At 41.2% G+C, this 27,029-nt stretch overlaps 1 protein-coding gene across 2 annotated transcripts in view; it reads right to left on the bottom strand.

The window, feature by feature from the left end:
- FMN1 (formin 1) overlaps nt 1-27,029 on the bottom strand; it is a 474,559-nt gene that overhangs the window by 105,823 nt on the left and 341,707 nt on the right. For both annotated transcript variants that reach the window (XM_088839831.1, XM_055435909.2), the window contains one exon: nt 750-842. In XM_088839831.1, the coding sequence (XP_088695957.1) occupies nt 750-842 (93 nt within the window). The remainder of the gene's footprint in view (nt 1-749; nt 843-27,029) is intronic.

Raw genomic sequence — 27,029 nt, forward strand, 5'->3', positions numbered from 1 at the left:
TTATTAACTACAGTCACCATCCTGTACATTACATTCCCCATGAGTTATTTCTTTTACAACTGAAAATTGCACCCCACACTTATTTTTGTTTCACATCATAAGTTGGATTTGAGAAATCAGAATAGGAAATATCCAAAAGGCATTAAACTTTCATACTCACTACCAGGGCTCAACAAAAGTTCCCCAGTCCTGCCAAAACCATGGAGGAAGGAACATAATTCGGTAAGATTTTTAAGTCAGTACTGGGTCTCATGCATATCACTTCCATCTGCTAACCCCTGAGGGCCGATGGGTGCCAAGTGATTGGATATGTGACATTCACCTGGCCCCAATTTTCCTTTCTGAAAAGGAATGGAAAATACAATACCAGTTTCCAAGTTGCTAACACTCATAAAACCAGAAAGATAATCACCATCCGCCTACACGACTGCATAAGCCTCGCATGGCCCTCACTTGTCAGTTCACAGGTATTGAGGATCCTCTTGGGAACCATCAAGAGACAAAGAGAAAGCTTTCCCTGGCGAAGTTTATAGAAACAGGAGTAATGTTAAAGGATTTAAACCATTACAGCACATTTGAAAGGTGATGTAAAGGTTACAGGACAACTTCATCTACACTGAGTGTAGATCCGCCACGGCAAGATGGTCTGATGGAATCCGTGGCGCTGTCAGGGCTCGGCAGGATGTACAGGGTGGTGGCACTCAGAAGATGCGGGACAGGAGGACCTTTCAGAACGTCACATCTCCTACCTTTCTGGAAGAACTCTTCCAGTCTGTCCTTGAACGGCTGCAGATACTCCTTTGGCGACTCCTTACACACAACTGCCATCTGTTTCTCACTTGCTGTGAAGAGAAGGTGGCAGTTAGACTTCCTCAAGAACACAGATTTGCTGAACTCATGCTCTGTGCTCTGTATTAATGGTGAAATCTTTACCCAGCACTATTTATCCAAATTACAGGGCAAAAAGCAAAAACCAAAAACACAAATACTTACTCATTCTATACCTTTCTTCAGGAACAGGGAAATGCATCATCTTCAACCTTTTTTAATTTTTTTAAAGAAATGCAGCAGAACTTCTGACTTTGCACAGGTGAAAAACTCTGCTTTTTGGTCTCTCGAAGAGACAGGCAAAAGCAACGTAAGGACTAGTCCTAGCAAATTAAGAGCCCAGATCCTCTTCAGATTCATAGTCCAAAAGCTTAAAATAGATGTTGCAAAAATTCCCAGGTCTTGAACCATCACACAGCATGAGAAGCCAGGTTGGGGAGGCTCTAACCTCTCTGCACTTGTGTTCATCTACCCTTCCCATTAATATTTTACTAAAACATGTGAAATCATTTTAAATATGATTTACTACAGACAGGATATCCAGAATTTACCATATGTTGTTTTTTGGTAATCAAGACCCCTCAGATAGTTTTCATTTGGCGACATGGAAACTACAATAACCCGTAACAAATCTGTCACAAAAGGCAGTTAACCCAGGCAAGAGGCATTTTCCCAAGGTTCTGATATGTTTGTACAGTGGCAGAAATGCACTGGGTAGAAAAAAAGGCTTCATTTCTCCCAAGCTAGAGCTGAGTCATGATCACTTTTGTCTGTTGATACGGCCAGAAATTACTGACATGCCATTGTTCAAGAGAATATATTAAAGCACCAGATTTTCACCATAAACAAATCGCCATAAATGGTTCAAAAAATAGAGAAAGATATATTCTTGGAGGAATTTACAGGAGCACAAAGGAAGGTATTTTGGAAGAGTACGGTTAGAAAGGATGCCTTTATTTATGTCAGGAAATTTGTATACAAGAACTTGGAGTTTCCAAAACCAGCATCCCAGAATGTTTACTATGAACATGTGAAGTAATCCACAAGCATAACAGCCCTGAAACACAGAAACAGCAAAAAAGGTCCTTTGAAATTAGCTACTTGACATTTTCTCTGACAATATTGCCACCTAGATTGCTGAAATCCTAGATGACTCTGGGAGACTATCAGATTGTACTGTAGATGAAAGCATGATGGCAGGGAATTCTGTTAAGTTCCGCATCAGCTGCAATCTCAGAATCACCTCCAGTGATTCCCTCTTGGGATCATGAGGCTGATCACAGGACACAAGGGCCTAAATGGAGGCTCTTCCCATTGACATAGTTATTTTCCAAAAGTTTTTAATAGAGTTTATTTTGAATATCTATGGTGACGTAGTCTGATAATCACTCTAGTGCTATCTAGGAAAACTTTGTCCACTGGGATGCAAAGATTCGTTTCTTTTTTTTTAAATGATCCATCTTATCTGGAACAAATACCTTAAAACCAGTCAACCATTATTTCAAAACACTCTTCCCCAACTCCTCCATTTTTAGCTTTATTTGTCAGTATGTTGTCCTCTCCACAATACCTACTTAATAATTTTCCACTGTTGTGTGATTTTCCTTTACCTCTTTGCTAGCTCTCTCTTATGAACCTAATACTCTGCCAGTGTTTCTCAGATGTATGTTAAACCAACATGTCCAAAATCTGTGGTGGTGGTTTAGTCATTCAGTTGTGTCCAACTCTCGTGACCCCATGGACTGTAGCCCACCAGGTTCCTCTGTCCATAGATTTTCCAGGCAAGAAGACTGGTGTGGGTTGCCATTTCCTTCTCCAGCGGATGTTCCTGACCCAGGGATTGAACCCAGGTCTCCTGCATTGCGGGCAGATTCTTTACCTACTAAGCTACCAGGGAAGTATGTCATTGTATTTTACCCCAAGTGGGTCCTCTACATTAGTATCCAGCCAGTTATTAGAGCAAGAAAAAGGAGAGTTGTCCTTTTCTCCTCTGTTTTTGTATTTCTCATAGGTTATCTAGTCATGTAACTCCTAAAAGCTTTATCAGTATGCCCACTCCTTTTTTTATTTTTACTGTGACCAAAATGATAAGTACCTCCCTTCCCATCACTATTCTATTATCAAAATAATGACTTTGGGCTAGAGCTATCAGAGAGAGCAGGAAGAGGTGAATGTATTGTTCTTGTTCTATTCTTTTTTGTTTTAAGGGAGAGAAGATCAAAACTTAACTTTGAAACTTAAGTTTTCTCTGGTCTCTATGGATTAAAATGCAAGATCATCCACTGAAATCAAAAAGGCAAAGGGACAAAAAAAGATGAAACTCTTAATGGATTCTTGTTGCTCATTCAAATGAATTCAAACTTCCTGGCTGAGATTTAAGGCCTTTCCCTTTTTCAGCTTTATTTTCCCATATATTTGACTAATGAGTCCAAAATTACACAATGTTTCCAAATTATATCTACCAGTGTTGCCAGCTCCATGCTTCCATTCATGTGGTTCTTTGTTCATCCTTCTCTCACTCCCTACATACTTCCTAGTGCATTTGATAAAATCCTATTCATCCTAAAAAAGTTTTTCTGAGATGCCACCACTACCATAAAACCCTTCCAATCCAAAGTTTTTGAATCTTTTGAACATCTATCTTCCAGAGAGCATTTATGTTTTACCTTTTATTCAGTTCAGTTCAGTTGCTCAGTTGTCACCGACTCTTTGCGACCCCATGAATCACAGCACGCCAGGCCTCCCTGTCCATCACCAACTCTGGGAGTTCACTCAAACTCATGTCCATCGAGTCGGTGATGCCATCCAGCCATCTCATCCTCTGTTGTCCCCTTCTCCTCCCGCCCCCAATCCTTCCCAGCATCAGAGTCTTTTCCAGTGAGTCTTTTATTATATTTGTCTATTTATATTAATCCCTGCAAATTCACCATGCAGGTTTCATTTACTCATCCCCAAACTTGTCCAGAGACCTCCATGCATCTGGAAAAAGCATCAGATATCCTCAACAAGGTTCTTATGTGGAGGAAAGTGGAAAAAAATTTAGCAATTTTGACCCAGACTGAGTGGGCTCTCCAGGGGTATAATATGACCTCCTTGTCTCTCTACTTTTTCCTTCCTTCCTAGGGCTTCCCTGGTGACTCAGATGGTAAAGAATCTGCCTGCAACGCGGGAGACCTGGGTTTGATCACTGGGTCATGAATATCCCCTAGAAAATGAATGGCTACCCGTTCCAGTATTCTTGCCTGGAGAATCCCATGGACAGAGGAGACTGGCAGGCTACAGCACATGGGGTTGCAAAGAGTCAGAAGAGACTAACACTTTCACTTTCCTCCCTAGGTACATCAACAGGTCCCAGTTTCTTTATTCTGCAAACACTGTGACTGTCCCAAGCTGATGTGAAAGTGCTTAGTGTATTTTAAAGTATCCTCCAAACATCTACCACTTCATGCTGGAAGGCCCAGGAAAGTAGCAAAGATTATTCTCCTGATTGAATAGTTGTGACAGCAGACTAAGATGCAGGAGACTGATCAGACACACTTCGGAAGAGTTCTACTTTCAAGAACTGACATTTTCCAATGAACTTTTATGACCACATAAACTTTTCTGATGATACCAAACTATGATTCTGAAGCCATATTTATTCTCACAGTATAAATTGGGAGAGGGTTCAAATTAACTGGTCTTCTACTGCATTCATATTCCAACAGTTTCATTTATAGAGAACTATGTTTCATGAACACAAATAATATATAGTGGGGCAGGCCTGCATTTTGGTAAAAGGACATAACTGAAGCCAGGACAGTAATTTCTTCAAGGTTATTTCTTCCTAGGCAAAGCAAAGCCCAAGGTAGAGCTTCTTTTCTCAATTACACGAACAAAACCTCTGTCTCTGCCTGAATTAAAAGGGTTGATCACTGTGATTCTCCCTTTGTGTTGGTTGAGGTGACAGAGACCATGGTGTCCATCAAACTTCCCAGACTGGCCAGGTAGTGGTGTGGTAAAAGGCTGGTGCTTGGATCCACACCTACCTGAGTGCATGTGGGCTGTGGCTTTTCTCATTTGCAAAATGGGGACCCCCTTTCTCACAGGCACGATAGCCTTTCCCTACTCTAGGGGATCTTCCCAACCCAGGGATCAAACCCAGGTCTTCCACATTGCAGGCAGATTCTTTACTGGCTGAGCCGCAAGGGAAGCCCAAGAATACTGGAGTGGGTAGCCTATTCCATTTTCAGCAGATCTTCCCTACCCAGGAATCGAACCATGGTCTCCTGCATTACAGGCAGATTCTTTACCCACTGAGCTATCAGGGAAGCCCTACAGGCAAGATACATGAATTAAATGAGCCAGTGCATGTAAAGCGGTTTGCAGAATGCCTGGCTCTAGCAAGTGGCATCCAATATATTATCTGTCACTTTTATAACTTTGTAAAATTGGTTGGGAAACGTCATAGGCAGAACAGCAAGAGAGTCATGGCTGGAGATTATGTACTACAAATTCTACACACTCTATTTATGAAAATACACCCCAGTGCAAATCTCCTGTTTGGAACAAAGAGATAATGATTTGTGTTCCCTTGCTGATGATCTACCACCCGCTGTGAGAATTCAAGGAAGAAACTCCTGGGGTAAAGATGAAGCAAAATGTGAAGTAAGTGTCTGGGGCCTCTGAGCCTCAGGGGTTTGAAATGAGAAACACTGAAACCAGTCCAAAGGACAGCAGCTTCCCTGCTGGGCCCCGAGGTCCTCTTTGCACCCCAACGGGCACAGCCTCCCACATGGCCTGCTAGAATTAAACTTTTCCACACGATCAAAGCACAGGGCTGCCCTCGGACTGTTTGAGTGCCGTGCCATGTTCGATGGCCAGGCAGCTGGACTGCTCCCACTTATTAATTTGGCTTATCCAGGAGGCATTCGAGCAGACAAACAGGAGACCTGAAGACTAATTAACACTGACACTGGAGACGGGCAGAGCATAAAGGAGAGAGGTCCCTGACAAAGCCCCAATGTCATTAATTGTCCAACCAGGAGACACTTATACAATATTGCTAGACCACCAAGGCTGCCTCACATAGCGCTGTGCCAAGAGTTCCAACATCAGAAGCCAAAGTCACCCAGGATTCTTTCTCTCTCTTTTTCTATTAAATTTGACAGAATTAAACAATATATTAATTCCTGAAGTTAGTTACTAATAGATCATTGTGAGAGATGAAATATTGAAAACATTCTCTAAAATACTTTATAATAGCCTATCCTATCCTTTCTCTGCGCTCCATGCTCAAAGAACCACCTCAGAGAATTGCTAAAGCAATAGAAAGAACTGAGATAGCATGAAAAACTATTAACATATGCCAATAAAATGGGCAGCCAAGAAAAAAATGGACACATTTTTAGAAATGTATAATCTCCCAAGGTTGAATATATATGTATATATTATATAACAAAATTATTGATACTAAATGGAGATACTAACTAAAGGTTAAGTACTTGTGAAGCATTTAAAATATAACATACAGTCAATACTTCATAATAACTATAAATGAGGTGACATATTTAAAATCTGTGGATCACTATGTTGTATACTCAAAGCTTATATACTATTGTACATCAAATATACCTCAATTTAAAAAAAACTTAAAAAATAGATTATGTGATTGTCAAACATCTTAGAGGAAGGAAACATATAGCTTTGAATGTTTTGAGATTTCAAATATTAGACTGTTAAGTTTCTAAGTGGTTGTCTTTTTTTTGTTGTTTTTTAACCTTTAGGAACAAGGAATAAAGCTTATTGAGTCGCTTAAAAAGCATGGGCAGCTTATAAGGATACAGAGGCAAGGTCAACATAAAGTTCATCAAAATCTGATACATGTTTAATCATTTTAACAGATCAAATGTACATGGGCATTTTTAAGGAAAATAGGGTACACATTTTTTTCTGTATGAGTGAAGGACCTATGGTCTTTGTAATGAAGTCAGAATATATTTACAGAGAAAAAGAAAGATGTATCTAGGCTTTGCTTTTTAAATCTGGGATTCCCTCTTTGCCCCCTCTCTGTTTACCTAATTCCTACTCAACCTCTCCTTGGATCTGGGTCAGTTCTACCTCTTCAGTTTTATAAGATCCCTAGCCTTTCTCTGCAGAGAAGGCAATGGCACCCCACCCCAGTACTCTTGACTGGAAAATCCCATGGATGGAGGAGCCTGGTGGGCTGCAGTCCATGGGGTCACGAAGAGTCGGACACGACTGAGTGCCTTCACTTTCACTTTTCACTTTCATGCACTGGAGAAGGAAATGGCAACCCACTCCCGTGTTCTTGCCTGGAGAATCCCAGGGACGGGGGAGCCTGGTGGGCTGCCGTCTATGGGGTCGCACAGAGTCGGACGCGACTGAAGCGACTTAGCAGCAGCAGCCTTTCTCTGAGCTCCATGCTTGAAGAACTCAGAGAATTGCTAAAGCAACACAAAAACTGAGAGTATGAAAAACTCTTAACGTATGCCAATAAAGTGGACAACTGAGAAGAAATGGACAAATTTTTATAAATGTATAATCCCCCCAAGATTGAATCAGGAAGACAGAAAATATGAACAGGCCAATTACCAGTAATGAAAGTAAATCAGTAATAAAAAGGAATTCCTGACAAATGAAAGTCCAGGATCAGACAGCTTCACAGATGAATTCTACCAAACATTTAGAGAAGAGCTAACACCTATCCTTGTCTAACTATCCAAAAAAAAAAAAAATGCAGAAAAAGGAATGCTTCTGAACTCATTCTATGAGGCCAGCATCATTCTGATATCAAAATCAGACAAAGATATAACACACACATAAATTACAGGTCAAAATCACTGATGAATAGAAATGAAAACATCCTCAATAAAAAACAGCAAACTGAATTCAACAATACATCAAAAAATTTCTTATACAGACATCTAATGAATTTCTACACACTAACAACGAACTCTCAGAAAGAGAAATTTAGGGAAACAACTGCATTTATAATCACATTGGAATAAATAAAATATTTAAGAATAAACTTAACTAAGGAGGTAAAAGAATTATACTGGGAAAAGTATAAAACATTGAAAAAAGAAATTGAAGACAACACAAACAGATGGAAAGATAGACTGTTCATGGAATGGAAAAATTAATGATGTTAAAAATGATCATACTACCCAAGACAATATACAAATTCAATGCAATCCCTATCAAAATACCCAGGGCATTTTTCACAGAACTAGAACAAATAATTTTAAAATTTGTATAGAAACAAAAATAGACCCCAAGTAGCCAAATAATCTTGAGAGAAGAACCAAGCTGCAGGAGTCACGCTGTCTAACTATATTACAGAGCTTCAGTAATCAAACTATTACAGTGCTGTCACAAAAACAGATACATAGATCAATGGAACAGAACAGACAGCTCAAAAATAAGCCCATGAACTTATTGTCAGTTAATCTAAGACACAGGATGTAAGAATATACAATGGAGAGAAAGGACAGTGTTTTCAAAAAGTAGTGCTGGGAAAACAAGACAGCTACATGTCAAGAAATAAATTTGAACATTCTCTAACATCATATACAAAAATAAACTCAAAATGGATTAAAGACCTAAATTTAAGACTGGAAACCATAAAACCCCTAAAAGAAAACATAGGCGGAACATTTCTTGACATAAATTGCAACTATATTTTTTTTGGATCTGTCTCCTAAAGCAAAGGCATTAAAAGCAAAAATAAACAAATGGGACCTAATTAAACTTAAAAGCTTTTGCACAGCAAAGGAAACCATCAACAAAACAAAAGGACAACCTAATAAATGGGAGAAAATATTTGCAAATGACATGACTGATAAAGAGTTAATATCTATATCTATCTATCTACAGATACATATATAAACTCATACAACAACATCAAAAAACCCAAACAACTCAGTTTTAAAAATGGGCAGAAGACCTGAACAGACACTTTTTCAAAAAGAAATACAGATGGCCAACAGGCATACGAAAAGATGCTCAATACTGTTAATCATCAGAGAAATGCAATTAAAACCACAATGAGACATCCTCCTCACACTTGGCAGAATGGCTATCATCAAAGAGATCACAGATTATAAATGTTGGTGATGATGTGGGAAAAAGGGAACCCTCATATTGTTGGTGAGAATGTAAATCAGTGCTGCCACTATGGACAACAGTATAGAGACTCCTCAAAAATCTAAAGATAGAACTACCATATGACCCAGCAATCCACTCCTGGGCATTTATAAAAAAAAAAAAAAAATACAGAACACTAATTCTAAAAGATACATGCACCCCAATGTTCAAAGCAGCATTATTTATAATTGCCAAGATATGGAAGCAACCTAAGTGTCCATCAACAGATGAATGAAGATGTGGTATATATTCACAGTGGTATACTACACAGCCATAAAAAGAATAAAATTTTGAAATCCTGCCATTTGCAACAATATGGATGAACTTGGCGAGGGTTATGCTAAGTGAAATAAGCTAGATAGAGAAAGATAAATATGATATCATTTACACGTGGAATCTAAAAATATAAAACAATTTATTGAATATAACAAAAAAGAAACAGACTCACAGATGTGGAGAACAAACCAGTGGTTATCAGTGTGGAGAGGGACGCAAGGGCTGGCAATATAGGAGTAGGGGATTAAGATGTAGAAACTATTATGTTTAAAAAAATAAGCTACAAGAATATACATATAGTACAACATAGGGGATATAACCAATATTTTATAACAACTAGAGATGGAATATAACCTTTAAACATTGTGAATGTTGTATATCAACTATAGCTCAATAAAAAGAAAGTGATTTTAAAAAAGAACTAAGAGACTAAAACAAATGTTTATGTTACACCAGTGGGGTTTATGTGAGAGATACAAGTCAGAGTTAGATTATAAAGAGCATAGACTGCTGGGTTAAGGAGTTTATTCTAAAGAGATTCATTCAATAAATATATCAATTCACCAGATAGTCACTGCATGCCAACTGTCTGCCACAAACTGTATTCAATACTAGGGATACATCAGTGAAAAAAAAAATCTCTGCCTTCAGACATTGTAGTGAATGGATCCCCAACAAAAATGTCTTAATGGGAATGGAACACAGTAACTATTGTTTCTCATAATCTGAACTGCATCTAAACATATGTGTTATTTACTTTAATGCTGCAAGGAGATCAAACCAGTCAATCCTAAAGGAAATCAATCTTGAATATTCATTGGAAGGACTGATGCTGAAACTGAAGCTCCAATACTCTGACCACCTAATGCGAAGAAACGACTTGTTAGAAAAGACTCTGATGCTGGGAAAGATTGAAGGCAGGAGAAGGGGACAACAGAAGATGGGATGGTTGAATGGCATCACTGACTCAATGGACATGTGTTGAGCAAGCTCTGGGAAATGGTGAAGGAGAGGGAAGCCTGACGTTCTGCAGTCCACAGGGTCACAAAGAGTCAGACACGACTGAGCTACTGAACAACATACTGTACCTCAAGAATTCTTTTTAGTAACAGCAGGACAGTATACAGTGTTCTTCCTAGTGCACTTCACATCAAGCAACATATACACACAAAGAGCTTTAAGCTATCTAGCCCCATACATACTTTTACTAAGATAAATTTAAAAACAAATTCAGAAATCAAAACAGCAGTCTTAGCGCGATGAACCTATACAATATCTTTTCATGGTATCGGCCTTGAACTGAATGGCTGGGGGATTATATTACATCCAAAGCATTAAAAAAGATATGAAAAACACTTAGAGCTAATTCAAATCAAGGACTTCTATGGGGGAGGCAAATCATACATAAAATCAGTAAAATGTCTGTAATTCTAAAATTTGCTTGTTAAAGGTTTGGCACAAATGAGAATGCTATTTTGTGGCTACTTTCTGCATGTTCCTTTTTTAAAGAAGGCTACATAAAGGAAAATATCAACTTAAGTTAAAAATAAACAATAAAAGCTGCAAACAGAAAGTGTCTATTTCATGTTCTTGGATTCTGATGCTGGACATGGGAGCATTTATGGCTTCGCTGGTGACTCGTGGAACAACAAATAAGATAAAAAGCAGAGTATGGGGTTGCCTAGGACTGGAGGAAGGAGGGATAGAAAGATTTAGGGTGATGGTTAAAAGGTAAGAGGTTTCTTTTTGGGTAAGGGCAATTTTCTAAAATTGAGTGTGTTGATGGTTGTAAAACTCTGCAAATATAACAAAAATCACTGAATTGCACACCTTAAGAGGATGAATTAGATGGCATCTACATGTATCTCAATAAACCGACTAAAGAAAAGTTGATTAGAAACTCTGAGCCTTAAACTGGGACTATAATGAGCATGTAAGTAAAGAATATCCAATCTGTGCTTCTTTTACAAGATAGAATCATTTTTCAAGTCTCAGGTCCAGTTATATCTTCATTATAACTGTTATAATAATATTTATTAAGCCATAGATGTGAAGTGGGAAATGAGTTTGGAATACACATGTATTTGAGAAATCAAACATATTAGTCTTCAGAAGTACCAATAAAAGTTATAAAAATAAAAGACCTAGTAAACAAACAGTTGTATTTAAGAGAAATACAAGCAAGGGACTGAAAGAATTTTGTTTACTTTTAATAAATTAAAACAAGAGCTTTGGCATATTTTTTAATTGTGGTAGACCGCTGTATATATATCTGTAATATATACACATATAGATAATTAATATATTAAAATTTTTTCTCTTTGAACTACTCTTAATCTAAAGATACATTTCACTTATTCTTAGTTTTCCTCACTCTTTATTGGCTTGGAAAGTTATTTAATACCTCTCTGATTCTTGGTTTCTGATATATAAAACTCTTGAGGACTACATGAGATGTACATGAAAAGGCATTTTGTATACTGAGCAGTAAAATGCTATTCAAACTATTCTTTATCCATTTAAAATATTCAAACCGTCCTAAGCCTAGTCAGAATATATACTGTACATGGCTTTATTCTTCTCATTTCCAGGAACAGTGAAACAATAACAGCTCCACAAATTCTTCAAACAAGTTGACTTTCCTAATATTTATGTGTTCAGTTCAGTTCAGTTCAGTTCAGTCGCTCAGCCCTCTCCAACTCTTTGCGACCCCATGAATCACAGCACGCCAGGCCTCCCTGTCCACCACCAACTCCCGGAGTTCACTCAAACTCACGTCCTTCGAGTCGGTGATGCCATCCAGCCATCTCATTCTCTGTCGTCCCCTTCTCCTCCTGCCCCCAATCCCTCCCAGCATTAGAGTCTTTTCCAGTGAGTCACCTCTTTGCATGAGGTGGCCAAAGTATTGGAGTTTCAGCTTCAGCATCAGTCCTTCTTATGTGTTTAGTAAACAACAAATCACTATGTTATAGTCTGATTTCTTTCACAGCCAAACCATCTTTAAAAATTGCCCATACTCACTTTTACTGTTTCTCATTCACCGCTTAGTCCCAGACCCATTGAAATTTACTTCACCCCAATTATGACAAGGGAAAGAACACCCTCAAGTTACCAGTGAATCTCCCCTATTGTCACTGTCTTAAAAAAAAATTTCACCGCCCAGCAGGATTCCACTCTGTCACCCATGTTCCCATGTTGAAATAATCTGTCCCTTGGCTCTGGGTCCAGCATCCCTGACTTTCTTCCTACCTCAACTGCTCTGTCTCCTGTGCAGCCTCATCTTTCTAGACTCAGCCCTTAAATGTTCACATTTTTGAACACTTCTTTTCTCTTGTGGCGGTCTCTTGCTAGACAATACCTGCGTAAACATTTCAGTCCCATCTGGGACTGTAACTCCTGCATGTACATGTCTATCCCATAGCTCCATCTCCACAGGAGTTCTGCAGTCCATCACTCTGACCAGACTGCTGAGACACCTTCTTGGCTGTTTCTCCCACACCCTTGCTTCCTCCGGATTTGTCCTTCACACTGGAGTCATAGTGATCTTCATAACATACACATCTGATTATGCCAATCCCCTGCTTAAACCTCCAGCTCTTAGAGACTGGCCATTGCCAGGCCCTGCATAAGCTGACTCTTGCCCCTCCCCAGCCTCGCTCTGTCCCCCCACCACACTCTGTGTTCCAGCACAGTGGCCCCCTCTCAGTTCCTCAGACTTCATCAGTTCCTTCCCGTCATCAGGGTGTAATTTTAGCCAGGGATATTTCCTCTACGTTTCCCAGGTGGTGCTAGTGGTAAAGAACCCACCTGCCAATAGAGATGCGGATTTGGTCCCTGGGACAGGAAGATCCCTTGAGGAAGGCATGGCAACCCACTCCAGTATTTTTGCCTGGAAATACCATGGAGAGGGGATTTTTGGGGGTCTACAAAGAGTCAGACACGACTGAAGCAACCTATCATGCATGCACCTATGTAGGCACTCTCTATCCTCTGGGTAACCAGGGCCTGGTTAGTGGTTAGTCATCATTTTCATCTCAGCTCTAAGGGCACATCACTGGGATTTCTAACTCGCCACTCTATATGAATGAGGTCTTCTCCATTACACAATCTCACAGCATGGTGTACTGCCCTTTTGTAACTACGATTTTCATGATTATTTGGTTGTCTTCTCCATTAGGCAGAAGCAGTGTACTTTGTTATCTCCCCGGCACCTAATATAATGTCTAGATTAAACAAGACACTCAAAGAGTAGCTGCTAAATAAATGAATAAACTACCAAGTAAACTACAAAATGAATACACTTATATGCATGCAGTACAGTTATTAGAGCCCTGATAGAATCTGTCTCTAGTGTATACATATACAACCACTCAAAAATACATCTTTATATGTATAAAACAGACAGAGGCAGGGGCTAGGGAAAACACATGTAGACTGGATGCCATGTCATTTTCATTACTATTCACTTATTCAGATATGAGATATATGTTTTTTAAAAAAACATCTCAAAAGCTAGATTCAGAATTCTTAGAAAGGGGATAGTCATTATTAGAAACAAGTCTCTGATACACTGTTGGAGTCAAACATCTCAGGATCTCCAGATGAGGCCTCAGGAACATTCTGGCTTCAGGGAAATGGGATTCTGTCTTTTGTAATAGAGGAAGAGGAGTTTGGATTTCTCAGAAGGAGAGATGGATGCAGACCTTTATGGGAAGGAAGAGAATATAAGTGAATTGGAGAAGTCTGGCCTCTGGGGGCATCCCCACAGCTTCAGTAGAGCCTCACTGATCTCACAGTGCTTGCGACTGTGAGTGAGTGTGGCCTGTGAATAATGAAGAAGGAACTCAATTTCCACAAAGTTTGGACCTAGCACAGAGCAGACACCTCACAGGAAGGCAACTCTCCAATTCCCTGGCCTTCCAATCCTATGGACATCTTTGTTTTACAACATGAATGCTAAGTCGCTTCAGTCATGTCTGACCCTTTGCAACCCTATGGACTCCTGCCAAGCTCCTCTGTCCACAGGATTTTCCAGACAAGAATACTGGAGTGAGGTGCCATTTCCTTCTCCAGGGGATCTTCCCCACCCAGGGATGGAACCTGGATCTCCTGCATTGCAGGCAGATTCTTTACCACTAAGTCACCTGGGAAGCCCCTTCTTTTTCCACAGAGATGGGATTTCACAGTGAGCTGCACTTCGATCACAGGAGACAAGGTGGTTTCTAGCCCTAAAAAACACCTTTATGGGTTATACAAATACTCATACCTTCAAAATATTGAGTATCTGCACTTTTGTCACTGGTAAATGTTGGAGACAAACATTTAACCAGACATATTGGGTGAGCGGCGGCTGTGTGGTGCTGGAGTGGCGAGTGGCCAAGAGGAGATACCCCATGTCCAAGGTCAGTAGTGGCAGCCGTGAGGAGATACCCCACATCCAAGGTAAGGTACAGCAGCTGCACTTTGCTGGAACAGCTGTGAAGAGATACCACACGACCAAGGTAAGAGAAACCCCAGTAAGAGGGTAGGCACTGAGAGAGGGAATCAGAGGGCAGACAGACTGAAATCACAATCACAGAAAATTAACCACTCTAATCACGTGGACCACAGCCTTATCTAACTCAATGAAACTAAGCCATGCCTTTTGTGGCCACCCAAGACGGATGGGTCTTGGTGGAGAGTTCTGACAAAATGTGGTCCACTGGAGAAGGTAATGGCAAACCACTTCAGTATTCAGTATTCATGAGAACCCCATGAACAGTATGAAAAGGCAAAAAGATAGGACACTGAAAGGTGAACTCCCCAGGTCAACAAGTGCCCAATATGCTACTGGAGATCAGTGGAGAAATAACTCCAGAAAGAATGAAGAGATGGAGCCAAAGCAAAAACAACAACCAGTTGTGGATGTGACTGGTGATAGAAGCAAGGTCGAATGCTGTAAAGAGCAATATTGCATAGGAACCTGGAATGTTAGGTCCATGAATCAAGGTAACTTCGAAGTGGTCAAACAGGAGATGGAAAGAGTGAACGTCGACATTTTAGGAATCAGTGAACTAAGATGGACTGGAATGGGAGAATTTAAATCAGATGAGCACTATATCTGCTACTGTGGGCAAGAATCCCTTAGAAGAAATGGAGTAGCCATCATAATCAACAAAAGAGTCTGAAATGTAGTACTTGGATTTAATATAAAAAAATGACAGAATGACCTCTGTTTGTTTCCAAGGCAAACAATTCAATATTACAGTAATCTGAGTCTATATCCTGAGCAGTAATGCTGAAGAAGCTGAAGTTGAAAAGTTCTATGAAACCCTACAAGAGTTTCTAGAACTAACACCCCCAAAAGATGTCCTTTTTGTTATAGGGGACTGGAATGCAAAAGTAGGAAGTCAAGAAACACCTGGAGTAACAGGCAAATTTGCCGTTGGAATACAAAATGAAGCAGGGCAAAGGCTAATAGAGTTTTGCCAAGAGAATGCATTGGTCATAGCAAACACCCTCTTCCAACAACACAAGAGAAGACTCTACACATGGACATCACCAGATGGCCAACACCGAAATCAGACTGATTATATTATTTGCAGCCAAAGATGGAGAAGCTCTATACAGTCAGCAAAAACAAGACCGGGAGCTGACTGTGGCTCAGATCATGAACTCCTTATTGCCAAATTCGGACTTAAATTGAAGAAAGTAGGGAAAACCACTAGACCGTTCAGGTATGACCTAAATCAAATCCCTTATGATTACACAGTGGAAGTAAGAAATAGATTTAAGGGACTAGACCTGATAGATAGAGTGCCTGATGAACTACGGATGGAGGTACGTGACACTGTACAGGAGACAGGGATCAAGACCATCCCCAAGAAAAAGATAGGCAAAAAAGCAAAATGGCCGTCTGCAGAGACCTTGCAAATAGCTGTGAAAAGAAGTGAAGTGAAAGGCAAAGAAGAAAAGAAAAGATATAACCATCTGACTGGTTCCAAAGAACAGCAAGGAGAGACAAGAAAGCCTTCCCCAGTGACCAGTTCAAAGAAATAGAGGAAAACAATAGAGTGGGAAAGACTAGAGATCTCTTCAAGAAATTAGATACCACAGGAACATTTCATGCAAAGATGGGTTCGATAAAGGACAGAAATGGTATGGACCTAACAGAAGCAGAAGATATTAAGAAGAGGTGGCAAGAATACACAGAAGAACTGTACAAAAAAGATCTTCACAACCCAGATAATCATGATGGTGTAATCATTCACCTAGAGCCAGACATCCTGGAATGCAAAGTAAAGTGGGCTGTAGGAAGCATCACTACGAACAAAGCTAGTGGAGGTGATGAAATTCCAGTTTAGCTATTTCAAATCCTAAAGATGATACTGTGAAAGTGCTGCACTCAATATGCCACAAAATTTGGAAAACTCAGCAGTGGCCACAGGACTGGAAAAGGTCAGTTTTCATTCCAATCCCAAAGAAAGGCAATGCCAAAGAATGCTCAAAGTACCACACAATTGGACTCATCTCACACGCTAGTAAAGTCATGCTCAAAATTCTCCAAGCCAGGCTTCAGCAATATGTGAACCGTGAACTCCCAGATGTTCAAGCAGGTTTTAGAAAAGGCAGAGGAACCAGAGATCAAACTGCCAACATCCGCTGGATCATGGAAAAAGCAAGAGAGTTCCAGAAAAACATCTATTTCTGCTTCACTGATTATGCCAAAGCCTTTGACTGTGTGGATCACAATAAACTCTGGAAAATTCTGAAAGAGATGGGAATCCCAGACCACCTGACCTGCCTCTTGAGAAACCTGTATGCAGGTCAGGAAGCAACAGTCAGAACTGTACATGGAACAACAGACTGGTTCCAAATAGGAAAAGGAGTACATCAAGGCTGTATATTGTCACTCTGCTTATTTAACTTATATGCAGAATACATCATGAGGAACGCTGGGATGGAAGAAGCACAAGCTGGAATCAAGATTGCCGGGAGAAATATTAATAACCTCAGATATGCAGACGACACCACCCTTATGGCAGAAAGTGAAGAGGAACTCAAAAGCCTCTTGATGAAAGTGAAAGAGGAGAGTGAAAAGGTTGGCTTGAAGTTCAACATTGAGAAAACCAAGATCATGGCATCTGGTCCCATCACTTCATGGGAAATAGATGGAAAAACAGTGGAAACAGTGTCAGACTTTATTTTTTTGGGCTCCAAAATCACTGCAGATGCTGATTGCAGCCAGGAAATTAAAAGATGCTTACTCCTTGGAAGGAAAGTTATGACCAACCTAGATAGTATATTAAAAAGCAGAGACATTACTTTGCCAACCAAGGTCCGTCTAGTCAAGGCAATGGTTTTTCCCATGGTCATGTATGGATGTGAGAGTTGGACTGTGAAGAAAGCTGATGGCCGAAGAATTGATGCTTTTGAACTGTGGTGCTGAAGACTCTTGAGAATCCCTTGGACTGCAAGGAGATCCAACCAGTCCATTCTAAAGGAGATCAATCCTGGGTGTTCACTGGAGGGACTGATGCTAAAGCTGAACCTGCAATACTTTGGCCACCTCATGCGACAAGTTGACTCACTGGAAAAGACTCTGATGCTGGGAAAGGTTGGGGGCGGGGGGAGAAGGGGACGACAGAGAATGAGATGGCTGGAGAGCATCACCAACTCTATGGACATGAGTTTGAGTGAACTCCAGGAGTTGGTGATGGACAGGGAGGCCTGGCGTTTTGTGATTCATGGGGTCGCAGAGAGTCGGACATGACTGAATGACTGAACTGAACTGAACTGAAAGAAAAACTAAAGAGTCTCTTGATGAAAGTGAAAGAGGAGATTCAAAAAGCTAGCTTAAAGCTCAATATTTAGAACTAAGATCATGGCATCCGATCCCATTACTTCATGGTGAACAGTTGGGGAAACAGTGGAAACAGTGGCTGACTTTATTTTTGGGGGCTCCAAAATCATGGCAGATGGTGACTACAGCCATGAAATAAAAAGACGTTTACTCCTTGGAAGGAAAGTTATGACAAACCTAGATAGCATATTAAAAAGCAGAGATATTACTTTGCCAACACAGGTCCATCTAGTCAAGGCTATGGTTTTTCCAGTAGTCATGTATAGATGTGAAAGTTGGACTAAAGGAAAGTTGAGTGCCAAAAAATTGATGCTTTTGAACTGTGGTGTTGGAGAAGACTCTTGAGAGTCTCTTGGACTGCAAGGAGATCCAACCAGTTCATCCTAAATGAGATCAGTCCTGGGTGTTCATTGGAAGGACTGATGTTGAAGCTGAAACTTCAATACTTTGGCCACCTGATGTGAAGAGCTGACTCATTGAAAAAGACCCTGATGCTGGGAAAGATCGGAGAAGGCAATGGCAAGCCACTCCAGTACTCTTGCCTGGAAAATCCCATGGATGGAGGAGCCTGGTAGGCTGCAGTCTGTGGGGTCGCTAAGGGTCGGACACGACTGAGCGACTTCACTTTTCACTTTCACACATTGGAGAAGGAAATGGCAACCCACTCCAGTGTTCTTGCCTGGATAATCCCAGGGACGGGGGAGCCTGGTGGGCTTCCGTCTGTGGGGTCACACAGAGTCGGACATGACTGAAGTGACTTAGTAGCAGCAGCAGCTGGGAAAGATTGAGGGTAAGAAGAGAAGGGGACGACAGAGGATGAGATGGTTGGATGGCATCACCTACTTAATGGACATAGGTTTGGGTGGACTCTGGGAGTTGGTGATGGACAGGGAGGCCTGGTGTGCTGTGGTCCACGGGATTGCAAAGAGTCAGACAGAACTGAGTCACTGAACTGAATTGAATTGGGCATTTCAGGGCTTCCCAGTCTTTGCAGAGATAAAGAATCTACCTGGCAAGGCAGGAGACACAAGAGACATGGGTTTGATCCCTTGCTTGGGAAGATCCCTTGAAGTAGGAAATGGCAACCCACACCAGTATTCTTACCTGGAAAATCCCATGGACAGAGGGTCTAAGACCCATGGCCAGCTACAGTCCATGGGGTTGCAAAGAGTTGGACACAACTGAGGATGCATGTATCAGTCATCTCTCCTTTAAAATTGTTCATAAGAGTCTAATAACATAGAGAGACTAGGAAATGAACAAAGTATAATACAGTAGTGTGTCATGGGACACTGGATAGGAGCCTCTAATTCAAACTGGAATTGGGTAGTGGTAGTAATGGCACCCTACTCCAGTACTCTTGCCTGGAGAATCCCATGGACGGAGCAGCCTGGTAGGCTGCAGTCCACGGGGTTGCTAAGAGTCAGACACGACTGAGCGACTTCACTTTCACACATTGGAGAAGGAAATGGCAACCCACTCCAGTGTTCTCGCCTGGAGAATCCCAGGGACGGGGGAGCCTGGCGGGCTGCCATCTGTGGGGTCGCACAGAGTCGGACACAACTGAAGTGACTTAGCAGCAGCAGCCAGGGAAGGTTCTCCAAAAGACGTAACTTATGAGTAGAATTGCAAAGGTCAAGGAGGAGTCAGCCAGTCAGCCAAGTGGAATGAAGGAAGAGGGAAGTAGTTTCAGAAACAGGAAATATGAAGAATGAAATTAAGGTATTATGGAAATGTATGGATCTTTGGGGATAAGTTAGGATTTCCCTGGCAGTTTAAACAGTATAGAATTTGCCTGCAATTCAGGAGACCCAAGTTTGATCCCCAGGTCAGGAAGATCCCCTAGAGTAGGAAATGGCAACTCACTCCAGCATTCTTGCTTAGAGAATCCCAAGGACAGAGGAACCTGGTGGGCTACCATTCATGGGGTCGCAAAGAGTCAAACATGACTGAGTGATAACACTTTCACTTTCTTTGGGGATAAGTTAAATGGAAATGGGCTTCCCTGATAGCTGATAGGTGGATTCAGTTGGTAAAGAATCCACCTGCAATGCAGGAGACCCCAGTTCAATTCCTGGGTCGGGAAGATCTGCTGGAGAAGGGATAGGCTACCCACTCCAGTATTCCTGGGCTTCCCTTGTGGCTCAGCTGGTAAAGAATCCACCTGCGAAGTGGGAGATCTGGGTTCAGTCCCTGGGATGGGAAGATTCTCTAGAGAAGGGAAAGGCTACCCACTCCAGTATTCTTGCCTAGAGAATTCCATGGACTGTATAGTCCAGGGGGTCACAAAGAGTCGCACACGACTGAGCGACTCACTTTCACTTACATGGGTAACAGGATGACTGAACCTCAGAGACACAGATCTTTCTCTCCTGGATCTCTAGTGTCCTGATTCAAAGTAACTGGACTCAAGGAACTGTGTTAAAAGGAATTGGAACTACTTTGATTAGGGAAAGGAGAACAGAAAGTACCATAAAAGTAGGAGGCTTATAATTATATACAAAAAAGTCTCACTGTTAAGATGTTTGACTATAGAACCTTACCAGAGTAATCCAGGGGGCCGTAAGTCCAAGGAGAAAAATCAACAGTGTGATTTAGGACATGTTAAGTTTGAGATGTCAGTTACACACCCACATTATACATAATAGTCTGCAGTCCAAGCTATGTGGTTGGGATACAAATCACACCAGTGAGTCACAGGCATAACACTAGCATTTAAAACCATGGAAATAGTTGAATTGCTAGGCAAAAAAGAGAAGAGGTTACAAGCAAGCAGTAGAGGAGAGGCCAGTAAAGGATGGAGAATGAACCAAACAGGATGCTGTGGAGCTTCTGGGCACTGGGCAGAGAAGCCTTTCTGTCCTACTCTAGCCTCTGTGACTTTCCCCGAGAGCCACAGGACAGATTTGGAACAGTGCTAATCCAGGAAGGGAATGGAAGGGCAGCCAAGAAACAATAGTGCTGCCTTGGGGCAGGATCCTGGTTCTTCCTCAAGGGAGACACATGGTGGTGGTGGTGGCTTAGTCATTAAGTCGTGCCCGACTCTTGCAACCCCATGGGCTGGAGCCCACCAGGCTCCTCTATCCATGGGATTTTCCAGGCAAGAATACTGGAGCGGGTTGCCATTTCCTTCTGCAGGTGATCTTCTGACCTAGGAATCGAACCCATCTCCTGCATTGCAGGCAGATTTTTTACCAACTGAGCTAAGGAGGTAAACCCATAAGGGATACACAGAACAATATCTTTAAATTCTTTAAGGTGGCAGTTTAAACTCCTCATACCAGAGAAGACCACCTGAGGCTAGGAACCAGAGAAGCTCTTCAAGAAGAGCTGACACCAGATTAGAAGAATGCAGTCCCTGCACACACCCCAGTCTTATTAGCAACCCCACCCTTGAACTGTTGCTATAAAACTCCTCATCAAATCCTCCTGGGTTGGGACATAGTTTTTGGGGGCATGAGTGCACTGTGTCCCCCTTTGCCTGGCAAAGCAATAAAGCTTTTCTTTTCTACTTCACCCAAAACCCTGTCTCTGAGATTTGATTTGGCACTGGTGTACAGAGCCTGAACTTTCGGCATCAAGAATGAGCAGCAAAGTAGAAAATCAGGAGTGGGGAGTCACTAGATACAAGAGGAAACCATTACTGCAAGAAAGAACAGCTAACTCTGCGCAATACTATTGAAAACAGAGAATGGACCACTGATTCTGGCAATAGGGAGCTGACTGGTCTTCCCAAAAGCAGTTTTAGGGTATGGGGGGGTGTGGAGGGCAGAAGCTAAATAGGAGAGGGGTGAAATAAGGGAAGACAGATTCTATGGCCATTTGTTTAAGAAGTTAAGCTAGAGAAAAAAAAATAGCAAAATGAGGAAGATCTTTCATCCAAGAAGATATTTTCTCAGGTCTATTCAGACCAGGAGTGGGTTCCCCTTTCCTCAGAGAAATGTTCTGTAAAAATAAACCCACCAGGAAGCTTGGGCTCAGGGGAATCCCATGATCCTGATTCACCTCACAGAGGGAGGCTGCCCAAGATCAAATTCACCTTCATGTCCCATGATCACGAGCATTCTCCATGAGAAAAATTAAGCAGAAGTGAAAAGGCCAAGTGAGGACATGCCAACATGCTTTAGGACTTTTGGAAAGACTTGCAAAGCTGCGCCACCAGCTACAGCTTTTGCACGGAATTGTCTCAAGCACTATTCAAAGGTCCCTCCTATCAAACATCACAGCTGAGTCAGAATTTCCACTGCAATGATTATGTGGTTATAGACACTGCCGTGGCCTGTGAGACATTAGCATGAAAAGTATTCATTAATCACCTACCCATGACTAGGCCTAAATATAGATGGATTGGGCATGCTTTGATTTATAGAGTGTTAAGTGATCCATTTGTTTGAAAACATCCCTTCCCGTGACCTCCATGAAAACTGCCATCATGGGAAGTCTTCCCCTTGAACTAAAGATGCTAACTTCAGATGAAATGCATATATATATTAGCTGAGAAAGCAAATACAATCAAACAAGAATTCATTAATATTAACAAGAAACATTAATTTCTCAGAAGAGTTTGGAGAGGGTAGATTTCAAACAAGAGACAAGGAAGTTGTATTATAATGGGAGAAAAAGTCACCATCAGCAGGGTTCCATCTCTGAGTAGATGGTCTAATGGGAAGCCTCAGGCAGCAAACAGGAAGTTTCTGAGCATCTGAAGGGGAAGGGAACTTGAGGAGAGCAGCAATTATCTTCAACTAAGTATTACGAGGGCTTCCCTCATAGCTCAGTTGGTAAACAATCTGCCTGCAATGCAGGAAAGTGAAAATGAAAGTTAGTCACACAGTCGTGTCCGACTCTTTGAGATCCCATGGACTTTAGCCCACCAGGCTCCTCCGTCCATGGAATTCTCCAGGCAAGAGTACTGGAGTGGGTTGCCAATCCCTTCTCCAGGGGATCTTCCTGACCCAGGGATCAAACCTGGGTCTCCTGCAATTCAGGTGGATTCTTTACCATGTGACAATCCTGGTTCAATTCCTGGGTCAGGAAGATTCGCTGAAGAAGGGATAGGTTGCCTACTCCAGTATTCTTGGGCTTCCCTTGTGGCTCAGCTGGTAAAGAATGTGCCTGAAATGTGGGAGACCTGGGTTTGATCGATCCCCTGGAGAAGGGCAAGGCTACCCACTCCAGGATTCTGGCCTGGAGAATTCCATGGACTATATAGTCCATGGGGTTGCAAAGAGTCGGATGTGACTTTCACTTTCACTTCAAGTATTATGAAGGTAAACACATATAAACAAAGGCAAAACACACTTATAAAAAATGAAGTTGGAAAAAAATCATTCATGATACCATGAACAGAACAATCACCATTTAAAACTTTGATACTTCTTTTGTTTTTCAGTATCTCAGTCTCGGCATCACCACCACCCTTCCACCTCCATAATTTTATAGAGGTTGCTTTTATATGTTATTTTTATATACTTTTACTTGATAGAGAAATTTATGTACCTTTATTATTTCTATTAAACATATCAGGCACACTTTCTCATATTATTTCACAAAATTCACAAGCACTGTGTTTAACGGCCACATAAAATTTCATCAAATGGATGTGCCCCAGTTCATGTAACAATTCCCCTGCAGTTGAATACCAGAGTCCTTTCTACTTATCCTTATAGTGAATTATTCTGGTTGTAACATCTGTGCCCATAAAAACTTATTCTGAGTTTAAGATTACTTCTTTAAGATAGATTTTAGAAGTGAAATTATGGGTAAAATTAAAAACAAAAATTTAAGTCCATGATATAATATCTAGCAGCCAAGTTGCTTTTGGTACAACATGGATTGTACCAAAATGGGAAAGATGAAGGAGAGAGATTTTGAAAGTAAAACTGTACCTTCTCTATCACTCTGCAGAGGTGGTTTTATATATAAGCTAGAATTATGTCTGTCACTGTAATATAAAGACTATGGTTCTTGCATTTGAAGTGATTACACTCTAGGCTGGAAACAGTGAAATGACGATCCACCCATTGAGGTTATTTACTCAAAGGTGAAGATAATTGGTGACAAACAGAGGTTAGTAAGGAATTAATCACAGAATAAGACTGGGGTTGAGGCCTGTCCCTGTCAGCAGTTTTGAAAGGCCCTCTGTATCACATTTAATCTGAATATCAATTTTACTGCTGTCAATGCCAGTGGGGCTATCTGAATTTGGGGACTGTCAACAAGCAAATTTAAAATTTACATATAACATTCACATTTGGGGAGAAATATACATTTATATGGGCTTCCCAGGTGGTGCTAATGGTAAAGAATCTGCCTGCCAATACACGAGACATAAGAGATGTGGGTTCGATCCTTGGGTCAGGAAAATCTCCTGGAGGAGGTCATGGCAACCCACTCCAATATTCTCGCCTGGAGAATTCCATGGACAGAGGAGCCTGTCTATAGGGTCACAAAGAGTTGGACATGACTAAAGCGACTTAGCATGCATGCAAACATTTATATAATTATGAACACATAAATTTAAGATGCTCAGACCTACAGATCCACAATTTCACATAATGATCTGGAAACCTGATTACTGTTCAAGCTGTTTGTGGAGAACAGATGGAATCTACATTTTGGGGCAACCGAGTGAGTATTGCTTTAAGAAGCATCTTTAAGTGGAAATTAGTGGATGAAAATTAACAGGTTGTTGATGGGATCAGGAAAGGCAGAGCCAAGCCCTGGTGGGTAGGATGCCTAAATCTCAAAGCAGTGACACTTGAGATGGAACCATCCATTTTACCCAGTGCTCAACTCAAGAAAATGCTTTCCCATGGAAGTGTTTAAATAAAAGATAACTTCCTTTGGAGGCAATATGCTGAGTGCATGCAATTGTCATTAAAATTAAGTGATGAATTCATTCACACATATAACTCTGGAAGGTAACAGCAATTCAAAGAGATTGGTCTGTGGAAGAGATAGCAATGCTTGCTGATCTTAGGATTCTTTTCTTCCAGCAGTACAACAATCAGCTGGCTACAGAGACTAGTGATGATGATACAAAGGCCCATTAGCCAAGAGGAACCTGTTTCCATGTTGCTCGATTAGGACAGCTGTGAGCCTTCTACAGCCTCTCTGACCTCCAGACCCATGTTCCCATTTCAGCCTTCACTGGTTAGTCACACTAACTGTAATTTTCTACTCTGCAAAGTGTTTACATCTAAATAAATCATGAAGAAATAAAAGAGAAAAGACAGAAAGGAATAAAGAGAAGGGAGAGAGAGATGGAAAGTTACTTAAAAACATACAACCTCAACTGGTAGATGAATTCTCATATCTAGTTTTGGCTGCAAGAATCACTGGCAAAGCATGAAGCTGGCAACTACTGCTAATCAGTTTGCCACTGTCTTCAGATTTAATGCAATATTTGGCTCAGACATTAAAAAATAAAATTCTGTATTCCAGCTAAAATATTTACACAGTCCTATGTGTCTCACTTAATGCCGGTTAAGCAATCATCTTTTAAAACTCCACAGACACTTGTAAATCTGTCGGGAGAATTGCGGCCTATAAACAAGGCTTCATATAAAGAAGGCTGCATTGTCAATTTGCTGGGAGTCAAGATTTCTTAGGATGTGTCTGAAAATAAAGCTGAAAATCAGAAATAGTTTAGAGTGGGTAACAAAGTGGCCAATCGTCTTGGCTGGTGGGATGCTGTTAGCGGTATTAACGGGAAGCCTCCAGACACTGACCTCAGCTATTTAAAGCCTCGCTCTCCTATAAACCTGTCATTGATCCTACCTATCTGTTGAGTTATGGCACAGGGAAAGTTACTAGTCCAGCAGCCCTGGTCGTCTACAGCCCAGGGCCTGTCAAGATGGAGAAGGTGAGCTGTGAGGCTGTCACAGGAGGCTACTACATGGTTACATGTGACATGAGTGTGTGTTAAGGGGGAAGGATGGGGGACACTTAGAGGAAAGGGGGAATTCTGACCACAGCTAAGGCAGGGAAGAACAACAGCTGAATAGTAACAAAAAAACAGTATCCTCTGGGAGAGGCTAGGTATAACAAGCTTTAAAATGTCTATTAAACTCCCCAACATCTTCTGATGTTAATGAAGCCTAACAGATAAAATTCAAATGCAAAGGAGGCCCATGCGAACTATCCCTTGCTGACTTGGAGAGTGGCAAGATCTTATCCCTTATCCCTCTCTTCAAGATGAGTCAGGTACTTGTGATAAGATTTTGAGCAAAGTGAACAATCATTTCATTCTTCCTATCAGGTTAAATACCTTTTTATTCCATGTCACTGACTTGAACATATTACTGATTATGATTCATACTTTTATAATAGCTTTAAAGAAGAAAACTGATACAGTAACAGTACACATCAGTTTAAAAACCTAGTCTCAGGGAGAAGGTTCAAGATGGCAGTGTAGGAAGATCTTGAACTCACCTCTTTCCATGAATATAGCAGTCTATAGCTACAAGAAAAATAATTCTCTAGGAGATGGACGTGAAAAATGGAATTACCACAGTCTCCACAACAAAGGGTAAAAGGAAAGTATCAAGATAGCATCTTTTCCCTGAGGAGTGAGGGATCTGAGCTCCACATCAGGCATTCCAACTTCTAGATCCTGCATAGGACAGACAAGCCCCCAAACATCTGGCTTTGAAAATCAATGGGGAACAGTCCAAAAAAACTACACGACCACACGGAACAGGAAAACCTACTCTTAAGGGATTTGCATGCAGACTCACTGGACCTGAAAATCGGTGAAAACACACCAGACTCAATAGCACATGGACCACAGGTGAAAACCATGTACTAAACTTGAATGTCTTCCAGAGACAGAGGAACCAGTTTACATGTTCCCCTGGGATGAGACACTGGCAGAAGTCATTTTTGTGAACACAGACTACCATGCTAATGCCAGTGATGATGGGTACCATTT

Source organism: Moschus berezovskii, chromosome 9, assembly GCF_049115385.1.
Source record: "Moschus berezovskii isolate FMDL1 chromosome 9, NW_MosBer_1.0, whole genome shotgun sequence".
In the NCBI taxonomy this organism is placed as follows: Eukaryota; Metazoa; Chordata; class Mammalia; order Artiodactyla; family Moschidae; genus Moschus; species Moschus berezovskii.